At 31.9% G+C, this 18,540-nt stretch overlaps 1 protein-coding gene across 1 annotated transcript in view; it reads right to left on the bottom strand.

Moving 5' to 3' along the window:
- Positions 1-18,540, bottom strand: part of LOC106464166 — an 87,677-nt gene that overhangs the window by 61,749 nt on the left and 7,388 nt on the right. Inside the window, exon 2 of the mRNA XM_013924287.2 lies at positions 3,056-5,123. Coding sequence (XP_013779741.2) covers positions 3,056-5,123 — 2,068 coding nt within the window. The remainder of the gene's footprint in view (positions 1-3,055; positions 5,124-18,540) is intronic.

Consider the following 18,540-nt stretch of genomic DNA (forward strand, 5'->3'; position numbering starts at 1 on the left):
CCTCTCAAAATTTTCCTGGCTTTCTAACTATGCAACAAGAGCCGTTACAAATTCATCCAAGCTAGCTGTTAACTTCCCACGGGAACGAATCTTGTACTGTGAGTGACATTGACGATATTCTGTTCAGAATACAACCTTATACAATATGTTATTTAATGAATGAAAACCTTGACTTTCTGTTGGTTATAAGTAATATATAATAAAACGTAAGAGAGAACTATCAACAAATTGTGAAAGAGAGGATGTGACCGGTGGGTGTGGCAGGAGGGGTCTGATTTTCTATTCGATAGCTCTGTAACAAAACATAATTGAAGGCTATAAAAATTATAGTTTGTTTGAGCAATAACGATTTTATAGAGAGTATTTTACATTTAATTTTGTACTTTTGCAGGAGGTGGTGGATAAAATGGAGATGATGACATGCTAAGACAAAATGTGTTACGTGGGTCACATTAGTGGAAATTCAAGATTTTTTTTAACACTGCCTTGTAGAATTAAGAACTTAAAACTTGTATACCCTTAAAATATGAGTTATTAGCTAAGATTTTATTCTATTCTAATTGGTATAACATGAACAAAAAATAGTATAATAAAATTTTGATTGTAAGACACTAAAGCCTTGTGTCATGCACAGTGAAGGATACCCGGAGTGACACAGTTTACTCTCTCAACACTGGCTTGGTCAATTTGACCAACCACGTAACCTCTTTGTACTTGATTAGTCTTTATAGATTTAATACTTCTAACTTTCAATATAGTGTGTATATCTTCACAAAATTTGGCAGTCTTTTAGTTCATATTATAAGTCTTTCACATACAAAAAATAATTTTTGTTAATTATTTTTAATAAAATAAAATTAAGATTTGTCCATGAATATATTGAGTGTTTGTTTTGAAGAGTCCGTGTGCAAAGTAATTTTCATGTTAGAATTAAAAATACTTTTCCTCATCTCAAAAATCTCAAATTTCATCTCCAAACCCCCTATATGCATTTCAAAGTTTTTCCAATAAAACTTTATAATTTATCTATTATTTTCTCTACCCTATCTCAAAACGGGATTGTTCAATTTAACTGACCTCATAACCACCCAAAAAAAATTCTAACCAATCTACAGTCTAATTAAATAGCCCTTTCCCAACACCTACTAATGTGATTTTCTTTGCTAATTTTGTGTTGGCACCATATGAAAAGTTTTTTGAAAATTTAAGTACAACAAATCCACTCCTTTTCAGTCATCCAGATAATGGGTAACATCCTCAAAAAAAAGTAAACAGATTAGAAAGACAATATTTCCCTTTAAAATAGTTCACAAGACACGCACCACGGGAGCAGCTTGTGGGTAATGTAATTCAATAGCATAATGTGAGCTGCATGTTCCCTGAGTGATTTACAAAACAAAATGTAATTATAAATAGGTGTATACTGTTATGAACTTAGAGCTACTTAGGATAAATGAATGTAGTTTCATGTTACAATTTGAAGTCATTCTAGAAAGAAAAAAAGGGTAATTTAGGTTTATTTCAAGAGAAAAAACAAAAATTTCATTAACGGAGTCGAGTCAACTGACCTTCGTTACAAGCTGTTACATCTCAAGGGTCAGTGTTTGGACTTCTGCTTTTCCTTCATTTACATTAACTATATTGTAAGGGTTATAATTAGTAAGTATAATGGTATTAAAATGCTGAGGTACTACAGAATGACTTAGATCAATTGGTAAGTTTGAAAAATTGTTGGCAAATGGCTTTTAACCAATGTAAATGCAAGGTAATGCATCTAAGTTCTCATAACTTAGGTCACATTTAATTTACATGGAGCCCACTCAAAAGCATGAATGAATATACGGATAGTGACATAGTAGTATATAACTCAATCAAACTGTTGAGACAGTGCTCTGTTGGTAGTTGAAAAGCTGTTAGAATTTTAGGATTATTTATAAACTACTGAATACATGAAAAAAAGCAATTATCGCTAGTTATGTCTCACTTAAAATACTATATGGTTTTGGTCTACTTACCTGTGAAAAGATATCAACTTATTGGAGAGGCTTGAAAGGAGGGCTATCAAAATGATTTTAAAGAAGAAAGGTTATTTTATGGGTTAAAATATTTTCTTTTTAGGTGACAGATGACCTTCTTGACATTTACAAGTCTATCTAGATTATCTGAAAACAACAAGATGAGAGGACACACATTTAAGGTTTGGAGGAAGGACAAATGCTAGTTTAAAGTTTCATTTTTTCGAAAGAGTGATTAGCTACTGGACAGAATTGCTATCATCAGTGGATGCGAGCCAGTGCTTTACAGGTGTTTAAGAAAGGAATCAATAAATTCCTTAAAGATAAAAGATGATTTAGTTTTTATTTCTACATTTCTTTTCCTCAGGGGTGAATGTGCAAGGACAGCACTCATGGGATAAATGGTCCTTTGTTGTCCATATATTATCAAAGACAGCTGTTCAGAGATTTGCAATTAAGATATTAGAAACATTGATCTTAACAAACAAAACATATTACAATCACTAGCTCTCACATATTTCTCCACCTCAACCTTCTGACTGACATTCTCATCAGTGGTTAATATGAAGTTCAAAATAACATTATTTCTCATTGGTTCCCTAATTCATTGAAGAAGAAAACTAACTTTTAGTAACTATCACCTTCACTATGTTACTCCATGCAGTTAACATTTGTATGATAGAACTTTCTTACTGGAAACATTTCATTAACTTCCTAATTAAATTGCCTATGTAAATTTTTTAACATTAACCTCCTATCATTGTAATTACAGATAACACCCATACTGATTCTATAATCATTCTACCCTCTTTAATATACTCCAGATTGATTAAATCAGTGATAAAGATAGTTTTCAATCATGTGACACAGATTTCTCACTGTACTATTATAAACAAAAGGAAAACACTGAAGGTAAATAAAATATTTCTCAAGACTTTCACGAGCTAATAAACAATTCTCTCTGTGCTTTAATTATTAGAGAATTTTACAACTGACAGAAGTTATAGTACAATGTTAAATAAAATAGTACAACTAATTACCATTAGGATTTACTTCTGTTGGGTCGTTAGCATTATTAAAGAGCTCTAATGGACCATCATTTGATATCCCATGTGTACCAGAAGCTAGCAGCATAGTAGAAATACCATTCGGAATTAATGTGCTTGATTGTATTGAGTCATTCACAGCCAACTTTGAAGATTCAACAGAGTCCGAATATGGCAACACAAGGGGGTATGTAGAATGAGTAGATTCAAAGGTGAAAGAAGAATCCTGTGGGTTTCCACCAGACAAAAATACTGAAGATACTGATGAATCTGAAGAAAATTGTTTTAAAGATCCCACTTCTGAATAAACCAAATTAGGTAATACACCAGATCTGGACACACCTTCTGATGAATTTGAGATGTTATGACCTTCCAAAGAGGTTAAAGCTGAGGATGTCATGCTAGATGAATATTTTGGAACTATATTCTCTGTTTCAATCTTCTGACTAGCTTTTTTAATTCTATGCGATTTTCTCAACTTCATTACTGTCCTTTTGTTGAACTGTAAACGTGCTTTTTGCAATATCCCTTTTGTCACCTTACATGGAGCTTTTATCCCCTGCCCAGAAGAAGTCAAATTAATCAAACCTGTTGATGTCTCCTTAAATGACTGCACAGAGGAAATAAGATAAGGCTCATCAGAAATTCTATCACTGGATGATTTCAAAATCTTCTCAATTTTTTCTGTAGCCTTATCTTCCAGTTTATTTTCTTGACTCTCCATTACGTTGTTGATATTGCTATCTTCATTCACTGGTAAAACAAATGAAGGTCTGACTTGTTTTTCAGATTTTTCTTTAAAGGGTTTTTGATTTTCAGTCTGATGAACAAACAACTTAGCCTCTTCTCTCCTCTTCTTTGCCATAATATCTGTACACTTACTGACCATTTCTCGTTTTATATGCATGAATGAACCTGCATAATTTTCCAAATTATCATCCTCAGACTTCTTTAATGTAAAAGAAGAATTACAGTTCATTTCAGATAGTTTCATTTGAATCTTTAGACTTGGTTTCCATGGTCTTTTCCCCTCAAGCACCAATGGTTGGTCAAGCAACCCAATCTTCTTAGAACTATCAACCTCTTCAGTTATTTTAGCACCTGATATAAATGTTTTAGAGTTACATTTCTTTGACAGTTCCTTATTCCTATTTTTTTCTATTTTGCTTTCTGTATACTGAAACGGTGAATCATAATCATCCAAAAAACTTTTTCTTGGAAATATTTTTCTTGAAGAGTTGCAGCTAACTGATGGAATTGTAAACTGTTTTCTAAAGCAGGCAGAATGGTCTTCTAAAACATGAGAAACTGATAAGTTGTTCTTTTTATGAACATTTTCCAATGATTTTTTATCACCAAATTTCTTTTCATTAGAAAATAAAACAGAATTATGGTTGTCTTTTTGTACTTTTACGTCATGGTTTTGTTTAAGTTTTTCTTTATGACTTAACATTCTAGATGCAGTTTTATCTTTTTCCCTTTTCAAACTACTAGACTGCATTATTGTCTTGTAGGATTGTAATAAATCACGTTTTTTGCTTGAGCTGGGCACTGGTAGCTGACTCTTTTTTGTTCTATTTAATAGTCTCTTTGCAAATATGTTTCCAGAATATTTTTTCTGAGATTTTTTTTTAGGAAGTGTTTTACATATTGATAATTTTTCACCTCCTTCATTAGATAAAGCAGTAAGTTTAACACTCCTGCTGTCGCTCTCTGAACAAATCTGGTTACTACTAACCACAAACTGATATTGAGTCCTGCTTTTAAATCCTATGTTTGCTTCTAGCACATTATATGATTTGCAAAACCCTTCTTTTAACATTTTGTCGTATGATTTTCTTACTAAATGCCTCATACCCAAACGTCCCCTTGATAAATGTGAGGTTTCTGACAATGAACATGATGACCCACATGTTTTCTGTAGTTGACACAGGTGACGATGTTGATCAATGATACTACCTGTACCATGTGGATCAATGCTGAGTAATGTTACCTTTTTTCTCTTATTCTGAACTTCAGTTCTTTGCTGTTCCTCAATACTGAATCCATCAAATTCTCCTTCCTGTAACAACAACAATAAAATATTATATATAGATATACAATCCAATAAAGAAATTCACAGCACACAAAATGCTCTACATAAACTTCTAAAATAATCTCGAGATAAAGCACTTTTTGTTTGCAACTTCTTCCTTCTTTTTCTGATTCACTGAATAAATCCATACAAGGATGAACATTATTTTTTCAAATAGATTTTTTTTTTCATACAAATAATTTGGGCTACGAAAAGAGCATTAATTACCAAATTTCAACACACACACACATATGTTTCAAAATTTGAAAAGTAATTATTAAACATACTGGTGATAAAAAGCTGTTAAAAATATCAATTACGTTATGCACAAAAATGAAGACCTAAATTCACACTATAAGGAAAAATATGCATCATTAATATTGATAACATACAGACAACAATAATTTGGGCTTTCAAGGCTGTCCTTACACACCATTCCTTAAGAAAAGTAAAAATTTAAATCCATACATTATTATCCACAAAATATCAAGTTCCTTCTCAAACTCTTGTAAAGTGCTAGTTTCAAATGACACTAATAGCAACTTATTCCATAAATCAATCATACTGTTAGAAAAACAACAGTCTAAACTCAACCCTAGCTTGTCCTTTCTAAATCTTAAACTTGTGTCTTCTCATCCATGTCAAATGTTTTAGTGGAATCCAATATAAAACTTGAATGACCAGTAGTGTGGCATTTGTTTCAAAAACTAATAAAATCAACTAGCTTCCTCCCCATCTCACACAAAAAGTAGAATATAACTTTTAGTGTTCTGCTTTTATTCAACCAGTGAACTCAACCAATACAATGCCAATGACAACTCAATTTTGTCAGGAATGACACAACATGCATTTTACATTTAAGTTATTCATATATATATATTTTTAAATGTAATAGTTTTGAACATTTATTCATCACAGTTTTACAGTTCATCAATACAACATTAGCTGATAATGAAATTCATGGTTTGCATTAATGCTACAACAAATTAAAATGGGTTCTCATTAAGAGCCAGTGGTCTGTGAAGTTCCTTAGTTACTCTTCAAACTATCAGTCAAATAGTCAATTATTCAGTAAGCTTTTCTTTGAAAATAAATACTTTAGACAGAGTTTGCAGAGGTCATGAAATCCTGGAGTCATGGAATTTCATAAATAAGTTTTACAGTACTGGAAAATAATGGTTTTTATCATGAGTTCTGGAAATGTACTTGAAACTCTAACTCCATCACTCCAAGATCCTGTTTATATTTACAACAAATCATACAACTGTTTATCTCAGTTTTGTGGAAAAAAAATAAAGAGCTCTAGAAAATTTGATTCGTAAAATTGGAAACATGTTGACTTGGCCAAACTGTTCAGTAACAAGCTTTTACCTATGTAACTCCACTAAATGTCATGTGACTATGTTGTAATAATACTGTTTGTGCAAAATAAGCTCAAGCCTCATTTAGAGGAAATCTAAAATCATAAAAATGTTGACTGGATAAAGAACATGGTTTTTTCAGAAACACTTCAGTAATAATTAATGACATTTCTAGCCTAATTTTTTCATCAGTTCTTGCCTAAATGTTGTTGTTAATAAAAGAAAGAGATCCAAATCCAGGTGGGAACATTATAATGTGTCATGAAACAAATACTTGCCATTACAGACAGCCTGTTAGCTTATTCCTGATTAGGTTACTTATTTAAACAATGATCAATCAAGGCCAGGATATTTTGGACCCTATTACTAAATATCTTGGGGACAATCTTCTGCTTTGGCAGGATAAGCAGGACTGAGAATATAGGAATGCAGTGTACGTTATTAATATTATTTGTCTCTTTGTGTTTTTATTATTTTCTTTTTCTTTCAAATCTAAAAGGAATAAAATTCTTTAAAACTATGATATTGACACACAAGATTTCCATTTTTTAAAAGTCTATGTTAGATGGAATTGCAGCAGTAATCTCACAAAATGTTTAAAAATAGTGGGAATACAAGAAGTAATTTTTTGCAACAATATGAGTGTGAAACGTTGCTTTGTTAGCATGTTGAGATGATGTATATCCAGCAGCCAATGAAATAGAAGTTTACTTCTTGTCCTGTTGGAAAGTTTAAATAATTATATTTAAGATAAATATTATTTTGTTTTGGTTAGAAACTAGAGGACATTTTAGTCTAGCCCAAAGCATAGCAATTCAAAGATATATGCAAGTCTATCACTGTTTATTAAACAGAGAAGATCATAACACAGTTTTTAAAAGAAACCAACATTGAATTGTACACAATAAATATTTTAAAATGAAATTCCCCAGTCCCAAAATATCTATACAATAAATGATTCAATAAATGTCTTATTGTATTTTAAGATTGAGAAAAGTATCATTTTAAAATATTTATTGTGTACCATTAAACATTATTTTAACACCTATGTTACTTAAAATTTACACAATTGTTGCTTCAGCTTTCATATGAAAGGGGTATTTAACAATAAATATCAAGAGCAAAAGCCAATGAGTAAAAAGATACTAGGATTCCACTTGTAAACAATAACACATTCTATCTTCATCTTCACCACATTGCAAAGCAATTGACATGATGTTCCCTCATTGGCAATCTTAAAAACAAGCCAATAATATGATACATGAAAAACCTAACTGGTACTTGCAACAATAAAAATTAATGTTGACTTTAACGTTACAAGAGAATTTGAGGAGTCCTTGCATATAATTTAATGTTATTCGAACACCAAATACAAACTGTGTGATACTATGAAAAAGCTAATCTGATCCAAATCTTGCAAAAACAAGTAAAAATCGTATGTGAATATATGTAAAGTTTGTAGAATTGTGTTTAAATCTTATCCAAATCCATCTGAAACTAGTACAAATCTGCATCAAAATCTCTGGGAAGCTGTTTTCTCAGGCCAGGCCAAAGTAAAAAACTTAAAGGTTGGAGTTTACCCAGGGATGTTAAGGGACTGAGTCTCTCGTTAGCCCCCCTTGAGTGGTCTAAATTGTAATTTCTATTTTAGGTTTTGTAGTTTAAAATATTGGAGGCAAGATGGGTAATCTTGATAGTGGTTGAGATTGAATTTTGGGTGTGAAGGGTCACAAGAAAAGTGATGAAAGTGGTGATAAGGAGAGCTTTGATGAATGCTATTTTCTACATGAAACATATTACTGTATTCCCTTTTTTTGTTCAATTCAATAGTAGGGGCCCTTTTCAATGCTCAGGGTTTTTTTGCTGAACTGATATTTTCTGGATTCTTCTGGTTGTGGATTCTGCTTGATGTTGATGTTCTTAAGTAATATTGGATTCCTGTATTTGTTTTGTATATATATATACTTGTTGGTAGCTCATTACTTCTGTCTGTTATAGACACTTATGGTTATAGGCACATCTAGGTAGAACCACTTAGGACTAGGTATTTTCCCACTTCTGCAATTGTCACTATATCTAGAATGCGGTTACCACTCTTCTCACTTAGAAAACACAGTTTCTTGAATATATCATCGTTGTTGATGATATAGCTCATAAGGTGATAGGATTCTCTGCCATCAATGAAAGGGTATTATTTAGTTGATGAAAGGAAGTTAGTTTGATTCTGTTTTTTGAAGTAATCTTTCCTAAGGTGAAGAATATATGCTTTTGATATTGGGTTGTTTAGTTGTTCTTTATAGTTCTCTAACTTGGATGTATCCAAATAGTTTAGTGATTAATCTTATTGCTTTCTTTCATATTTTTTGTATATTAAGGTAGTTTTGGCTTGATGTATTTAGTAGTTACAAAATCATAATCTATTGGTGTACGCACAAATGTTTTATAAATGGATAGTTTTGTTTTTGTTTGAAGTGGGTTTAAAGTTTTTTGAATATTTAATTGTGATATGGCTTTAGCTGCAACACTTTTTTCTTTGTTTCACGCGAGTCTTGAGGCATACATGATGCCCAGGAATTTTGCAGTTTCTGTCGATTTTATTTTGTTGTTGTATACATTTATGTGAATATTTTTAGCTTATTTTAGTCATTTTCCGAGTTTTGTTCAGCAAATTATGGATTTATTTTTGAAGGATTTGAGTATTACTCTCCAATCAGAGGCTGTTTTTGTAATTGTTTTGCTGCTTGCATTGGACTTTTTTGATGCATGTCAGCCAAAAACAGGAAGGCTTGCATATGTGAACATATTTCGCTTTCCATGTTCAGATCATTGATGTATAAGAGGTAGAACAGTGGACCGATAACAGAGCCATGAGGCACTCCAGAAGATGGGCAAAAAAAAAATGATGCTATTGCCTTTTTTCTTTAGAGATTGGTTATTTAAAAAATCAGAAATGTACCTCAAATAAATTTTAGGGGATTTGGAATTTACTAACTTGCATCTAATCCCTTCATGCTAGACTGAATCAAAAGCTTGCTGAACATTACCAAATGAGCCCACATATCAGTGTATGATGTTTATATTCTTACGTGTTGTTTCAATAAGTCTGATAAAATGGTCAGTTGTTTGTCAGTTTTTTCTGAAGCTATTTTCCATTTCTGAAATTAAGTGAATTAAGTCATTTGGTATTTGTTAAGGTTATTGGTCTGTAGTTTTCTGAGTGTTGTGGTGACTTAAACAGGTTTAGGTATCATTGCTTACCAATGCTGTTTTTCAGTTTGCTAATGTGGGTCCTGAACGTACGATTAGTGTGAAGATGCTTGTCAAGTGTTTGAGTAAAATTGTTGGTTCATGTTTTAGGCAACATCTGGAATACTGTCTTCTCCTACTGATTTGTTTTTTGAATGTTTTAGTGATATTTTTTATGTCAGAAATGATCATGTATTTTCATTTGTGTGATATATGGTATTACCGTTGTGTTATTCGGTACTGGGAATATATCCATAAATATGTTTTGGTTTTGTGCAATATATTTGTTGAGTCATTGTTTGGAATAGTTGAAAGAATTATGGTCTGGAAGTGTGAAAGATATTTGTAAGTGTTGTAAAAACACTATACAGTTTTTGTTGATTTGACTTGTTTGTTACAGTGAAGTGTGGGATAAATTCTCTGAATATGTTTCGAGTTAAGTACCGATTTAATTTTAGCCCAGAATGTGACTAGATTCTTGTAATTTTCTATTCAGTTACAGAAGTTTTTACATCATTGCTTCTTGATTGGCAATATAACCTTTGCAATTGCTTTGTTATATTGAGTTTATACTTGATCTGTCATACAATATTAGAAAGAAAACTTATTGTAACAAAATTTGTTAACTAACAACGTAGTACTGTGATGTACTATATATGCTTTGCACTCCGTTCTAGCTTAATAGTAAATTTTGAAAAATTTTATTACTCTCTCATTTCTAACTTTCACTTTATTTAAGTGTTAACTGGGACAAGTAAAATATGGCATAGTCTGTTTCTCTTCCCAGAATGACAGTCTGCATTTTAATTACCAGAGACCAGTTAATCTTGTCAGCAAATTGGATGATAGTGTAAGTGGACTCTTGACCACCATCCTATGGTCAACTGCTCTTACAGGAACCAATGGCTGTTTTAGTGTGACTGAAACTTGAGAGTTTATGGTAATATTTAAAAACATACAGAATAACAAATATAAAAAGAACATGTTTTGTATACGGTGAGGTTTTTTTCTATAGGAGGCATATTTCTGTGAAATACTGCATAGAACAGACAAAACTTAAATTATATAATATGTCAGGACAAGTGTTTTATCTTTTGACCTAACAATTTATGTATTCCTTAGTTAGTTGGTGGTAGTTTTATCTATTTGCACCATCGCTCATTCTCAGCAAACTGAAAGAAAATGGCTGGTGTGATCATCTACAAAGTAAATGGAACACTGTACCATGATTATACTGCAAAATCCAAACAAAGACAGGGTTTAGAGGCTTCTAGTAGCTAACACAAAGCATGGTCACATTTACTTCTTCGACAATAAAGGAAGACCAAATGCATGTGATGAATGGCATACTGACCAACACAAGCAGACCCACAAAAGAAAGCATCTATTTCCTCACTGAACTCCAGTGTTGGTCAAAACATACCATCAAAGAACTATTAACTGAAAGCCAGTCCATTTTCATTGATATGGGTATGAAACGGAAATGGAAGTATACAAATGGTACTGGAGCAATATGTACGACCCCATGACACACATGAAAGAGACATGTCCCATGGCAATATCAAGAAGCCATGTGAGAACCATGTCATCAGTGCTGAAAGGAATTCCAACCTGTAAGAATCAAACTTCTAGTGACATTTACATGAAAAGCATAACACAAATATATGTGTTTATGTCACATAGGAAAGTAAGTGAACCAAAGGACAAAGAGCAAGTCAGACACAAGTTGAAATTTGAAAAGAAAAATCAGTCACAATGACCTACACAATGTGTATGAACAGCACTTTATTCTGTAGGGGTATATTCACAACAATAGTCTTGTTCCCAATTTTGTTGTTATTTTAGCTCTTCCAGAGGTTATTAACACTTTTCGGGAAGTCCTTGGAACAAACTACCGTTCAATGCTTTCTTATGATATAACTTTTCAATTGTACATGTCAACTATCATTCTCAAATGCACATTCTTTAAAGGAAACCCAGCAGCTGCATAATTGTGTTGCGGTAAAAAACAGAGAATCTGGAATTGTGAAGGCCGTAGAAAATGCACTTCCAGAAGCAAAACATGTAATTTGTTGGAACCATTTACTGAAAGACGTGCAGCATTGGGTTACAGCACACAAAGGAACGAAGGTAGACAAAGCTGTATATGTAAATAATGTTCTTTGCATACTGGATAGCAAAACAGACGATGATTTTTTTAATCTTTCAAAGAAACTGGGTAAGAAATGGAGCTTAATACTTCTAAAATACTTTGATAAACACTTAAGAAATGGCATAACTGGAAAATGTGGAAGGTGGTTGTTGGACAGTTTGGGTATTTACACAACAACCAGTAGTGTAATAACAAATGTGTCAAAATGCATGAATGCTATGCTCAAAAGACTCATGAAATGGAAAGAAGTCAACACTGATTCAATTGTTTATGCCTTCTATTTGCTGCAGACATTTTATCACAGTGAAGTTTTAAGAAGATGCTCTGGAATTGGAAACTGCAATCTAAGAAATGAACATTCCAGTATGGAAATGGACCCTGTAGAGACTGACTTTTTCCAAGACTATGTTGCACCAAAGGACATTATTTCAATCTTGCAAGAAGGCAAATGAAAACTGAACTGCCACAAAGATGAGCCATAAATAAAATATTACAGGTCTAAAACATTCCAGCAGTTAACGGAGATGCTTCTAAAACAAAATCATGTATTTCTTAAAGCACAAATTGGTACTTTTATTGTTAAAGGGCTCAAAGATAAGGATTATGTTATTAATCTTTTTCCTTATGAAAAATGTTCGTGTAACAGCACCCAGAGATGCTACTGTATTATTGTTGCAAGATTGTAAATTGGTGTGAAGCAGGAACAAAAGAAAGTGTACAGCTTGGGAAAACTGAAAATGAATGCTCAGAGGTTTAACTCAGGAAGAAAAAGGCTACCTAACAATGCCACACTGGAAACAACAGCTGCTAGAGACTCATTAGAGAAGCAGGATGAAATACTGGGTACAGGTTTGTTGATAGAAATGGGAGAACAAGAAATACACTGTGTTGAAGAACCTATTCTTACTAGTACACCAAAAACATTCAGAGAAGAGAAAGTCCCTTGGAAAATCCAAATTGGATATCCAAAGTTCAAAACTGCAACAGTGAAGAATATTGCCATCAATGTGGCACACTTAAATATCTTATTGGACAATGGATGGTTAATTGATGTATTTCTCCTGACAAGAACATCAGTAATGAATGTCACAGAAAGTGACATGGACCTTTGTTTATTTTCCATCCATCTGATGAAATCCATTGAATGTGATTGTAGAGTTGACTTGGACAACCTTAGAAAAATGTGGATGTGATGAAAAAAAGATACCTCGATTCATCCAATCCAAGTATATGGCAACCATTAGATTCTGACTATTGTATTGGAAATTTATAGTAAACTTTGATTCAATGTACGGATATGCCAAAACAGTAATTCATAAAATTGAAGATTTTATAGCCTATCATTATCAAAAGAGCTGGAAGACATCAACTGATTGGACTGGATGGAAGGTTCATTCACCACTGGATATTCCAGCTCAAAGGGTTTCTCACAACTGTGGTATTTACGTCCGTTTCTATGCACATGTACTGCTTAGTGGATCTTTTGTTCCATTTCCAGAAGACACGACTGTTGTTAGAATGTGGATAGCTGAAGAATTACAGAATAAAACAAAGGCTGATACAGACATACTTTTTCCAAAACTGGAAAGAAAAAAAATGCAAACAGCACTAAAGCTTGTTCAAAATCTAGAGGTTTCTAGACAGCCTCCTAGAAATATGAAATCAAAAATACCTTTCCTTGCCAGTGTAATTTCAGAGTACTTTGCATCAACATGGTCCAGGTGCTTATTGTGTGAGCAGTGTAAAAAAACCAAAACAATGTAAGATGATCCAATGCAAAGGAAAATGTCAAGACTGGTACCACCTTGAATGTTTCACAAAAAAAAACACACTAGAGGAAGATACATTTTTCCTAAATGCTTGTAAAAAATTTCAGCCTCATTTGTGTTATATCAGTGCCAATTTATTTTATTTGTTGCACCTTTTTAGAGACTTTTTTAAAGATTGTTTATTTGTTTAATTAATGATACATTGCTGTAGCTGTACTTCATTTCATGAGAATCTTTGTAGTACTGTATGCTTGAAGAAATTGTACTCCTGTCATTTAGTTACTGTATTTAACACAATTATGTCTCACTAATTTCAATTAAATATTTAATTCACTATTGTATCCAATGTTATGTTGATGCTTAGGATTGCAATATTTATAATTGCCTTTGTGTTGTCCGGCAACATCCTTATTAATTATGAAAACGTGAACTGTGCGTTCACAATAATTTTATGGTTTCTATGCAGACAGAAACATGAGAAAGCATTTGGTGTGGTCTTAAAGGCAATCGGAGATGGTTAAATGACTCGTCCGGGCACTTTTGTGTGGTTCTGGCAACATTTTTTATTAATTATGAAAATATTAAATATGATTTTGCAATTATTTTATGTTGTCTATGCGGACAGAAACAAGAGAAAGCATTTGGTGTGGTTTTTAAGGTGATCGGACTTGATTATTTTAAGGTTATATTTCAAGCTAGTCTTTTCGAAATTTCTGATAGAGGTATGCAAATATTTTCTATACATGGGATAATGCAAATGAACAGATTTCATTTGTATCATGGAGTGTTTGAGTTTTTTTGTTAAATGCCTCTTGTCTGTGTTTTTCAAATTTGTTAATGGTTTCTGTAACTAATTTAGTAGGGAACTGATTAACTTTAATAAAGCATTGAGTTAAGTGCACAACTTCTTTATCAATGTTTTCTGTGGTGCATATGGTGTATGCTAAATTTAGGCTTTTTTAGAGTGCCTAGCTTCTGGTGGATTACATGATTAGAAAACCAGTTAAGGTAATTTCCACCACGTGTTTTTCTGTGAATTTTATTGGTGAAGCCTTGGGGGGAATCATGTAGTGTTAAAATTTTGTGTAGTTGTTTTCATTTTTCATTGTGAATTGTATGTAGGTTGTTTATGTGTTGGAGAAATTGTTATTTGTCCATCTTGGAAAGTAAAGCTGCAAAAAAAGTTATCTACATATCTAAGCCAAAATGCAAGTTCACATATGGATGTGACTATGGCATGCTGTTCTATGTGATGTGTGGCCAAACTACCTGATAATGGATTTCCCATGGGAAGTCCATGGAACTGAAGGAAGTACGAGTCTCTGTATTGAAAGCCTATAAATATGGCTAGTTGTAACAGTTCCTGTTTTATGTTGATTCTCTATTTGGGGTCGTGTGAAATAATTTGTGAAGTTGTATTTTCTCGTGACAAGGGGTTTGAGGGAATAAGTTTATGACCTAAAACTAGACATGATGACAATAGCTACAGTTAGTCATATCATAGAGAAAGTGAAAAACATATATAAGCATTACCTTTAATTATTTTTCTACACATTCCTAATCTTGTGCAAATATTTTGCATAAAATATTCGATAGTTTAATATTCATTAATTTTTGTTTTTTTATTTCTGTTTAGCCATAAATAAATAATCTGTCAATTCACGAGGATTGATATATATATATGCATAATTAACCACTAACAGTTCTAGAATTTAAATACATTGTTAGATTGTTGAATTTTGATGTAAATACTAAAACAGTCGTTATCATTAAAACCTGTGTACTTGAGAATGATTGCACCAGTAATCGAAACATCGTCCCATTCTAAAAACAAATCTTATTGTAAATGCTGTAACTTGTAATAAAATATGCTTTTAGTATTATTGCCACTTTTGTCCTAGATAGCACTTTGTGTTGTTTCGCACCTACATACATGTTAGTTAAATAGACAGTTAAATTGCATTTAGGTTTTACTTTTATATTTTGGTTCAATGTGTGTTATTCATATTTTAAAATGCATACTTGAAAGGTTCAACAATTTTTGTAACTCTTTCAACTGGGGGCTCAGTACCAGGGAACAATCTTATAATCATTTTGTACTTATTATAGTTTTCATACTATAACTTTTAATAAGTATGTGTATCTTAATGAAATTTGGCATCAAACATAACAAGGCTTTTGTATACAAAACATCATATTTTTAAATTAACTTTTAAAATGTTTCAATTAAAGATTTGCTCATGCATTTTTTTCTTTTAGAATGTTGAATAACTCACATGGAAAGTTATTTTGATTTCAAGATTAAAATTACCTTTATGAATCAGAAAATTTTCAAATTTCATTTGCAAAATCTCTATAACCTCTCAATAAAATCCAGATAAATATCAAATATTTTTTATTGAACAACTTTATGTTTTATTTGTTATTTTCTCTATCATTTCTCTATGGGTTTGGTCAAATTGACCAACCTTGTAACCATGATAAAAATTAGGAAATAAGTTTTAAGTTACACTTTTTTCATTCTAGAATGACTACAAACATGAAACCATATATGTTTATTCAAATTGCTTAAATCTCGTAACATTATACATCTGTTCGTATTTACAAATAAATTCTTAAATTTCAGTTAGTTTTTTATAAAACAAAGAAGAGTAAATAAAGAAATATAGAAAACAACAATCTCCACTACTTACAATTGTAAAGTTTGTACTCGCTTGCTATACTTTACATTTTGTACCTTGCATGCTAAGCCTTGCCATGTTCTGCACATGGAGAATGTAAAACAAATCTTTATGATTTATACATGTATTTTGAAATAACAAAAAATTATAAATTGCTCTACCAAGATATTGTTTTTCAAACAACATTTTCTCTTATCCTTTCCTTCAGAGAATCGAAACTTGGGAAATAGATACCTTGAATAGGCTGAGAAAACCACAATGTGTGAAATTATGAGCTTTTGATTGGTTATAAACACATGACAGAGTGAAGTGGATGTATGCAAGCATTTCCAAAAATAGAAGAGGTGGGCAGGGCCACTGTGTTTGATTCACTGAATATAGCCATATCTCAGTAAACAGAAAAAATAGGTGGTTTGTATTTTATATTTTAGCTTTTCAATATTGGTTAATTTGAGCTTCTAATTCATAAGAAACTATACTTTTATTTCAACATCACAAACACCTAATTTGAACTAAAGCTGCATTCAACATACCACGTGATGCACAAAAATCTATATTTAGGAATTTTGTTTTTATATTTATTTTTAAATTAAGAAATTAACTAATGTATAATACTAAAGTTTCAATTATAACCAATTTGATATTAAACTTATGTACGTACATTCCTAAAATAGTAGTTCATTGAAATTTTGAATGTAAGTCAACAAATGTGATGACATGCCCTTTGACCCCTGACCATACGAAAACCTGTAGTGATTAGGTTAATATAACCCAAACTTCACCTTAGTTTACAAGGTCTAGTGATGACATGCCCTTTGACCTCTGATGATATGAAAACCCATAGTGATAAGGTTAATATAACCCAACTTCACCTTGGTTCACAAGGTCTAGTGTAGTCGTGACTGCAACAACATTTTGCTAAAGGTTTTCTGCCTGAAGATATCATAATTTTGCCCAAGGACACCCATTAACACTCTTGCTTCGGGTATACTTTACTGTGCATGACACAAGGTTTTAGTGTTTAACATTCTAAATTTTAATAAACTACTTTTTATTTGTTATACCACATAGAATAACAAAATATTTTAATAGCATACAAGTTTTAAGTTCTTAATTATACAAGGAAATATATCAAAAAATCCTGAATTTTCACTAGTGTGACCCACGTGACACATTTTGTCTCAGCATGTCATCCCTATTTTATTCACCAACCCTCGGAAATGTACAAAATTAAATGTAAAATACTCTCTATAAAATTGCTATTGCTCAAAGAGACCATAATTTTTATAGCCTTCAATTCCATCTGGTTACAGAGATATCAAATAGAAAATCAGACCTCTCCTGCCATACCCACCTGTCACATCCTCTCTTTCACAATTCATTAATAGTTCTCTCTTACATTTTATTATAACCAATAACCAATAGAAATTCAAGGTTTTCATCTATCAAATGATGAATTGTATAACACTGTGTTCTGAACAGATAATCATCAATTTCACTTAGAGTAGCAACAACGTTACTGTGGGAAAGTTAACGACTAGCTTGGATGAATTTGTAACGGCTCTTGTCGGATAGTTAGAAATCCCGGAAAATTTTGAGAGGTAAGTGAATTTGTCTACTTTTTACATGTTATTAGTCTATATTCTTTGGTGCATTATTTGATTAAATAAAAAATTGTTAAGTGCATTACTATTTATAGTATACAAAATCAGGGTTAACTCTCCTCGACAAGTGAGTGCAAGAAAAAAGAAGATTGGGTAAGTACTATATTTCTTGTTTTTTATATTTATTCTTTATCTATTATTCTAAAAGTGACTAAAATTGAAAATATGGATCTTTTTAAATTATTTAAGACTAGATTAGGTAAAATAAATAATAATAATATAATTAAAATGGCTAATGAGGCACACACATGAGCAGCTCATGGGTAATGTAATTCGATAGCCTAATGTGAGCTGCACATTCATGGAGTGATTTACAACTTATAATGGCACAGATAGTAGTTAGACACGGTTCAAAGGGCAATAAAACAATAAAATTTTATTATAAATAGATGTATAATGTTATGAACTTAGAGCTCCTTAGGATAAACGAATGTAATTTCATGTTACAATTTGAAGTCATTCTAGAAATAAAAATAGGTTAATTTAGGTTTATTTTGTTTTTTTGGTTGGTTATAAGGTCGGTCGATTTGAC

This window comes from Limulus polyphemus, unplaced genomic scaffold (genome assembly GCF_000517525.1).
Source record: "Limulus polyphemus unplaced genomic scaffold, Limulus_polyphemus-2.1.2 Scaffold1575, whole genome shotgun sequence".
NCBI lineage: Eukaryota > Metazoa > Arthropoda > Merostomata > Xiphosura > Limulidae > Limulus > Limulus polyphemus.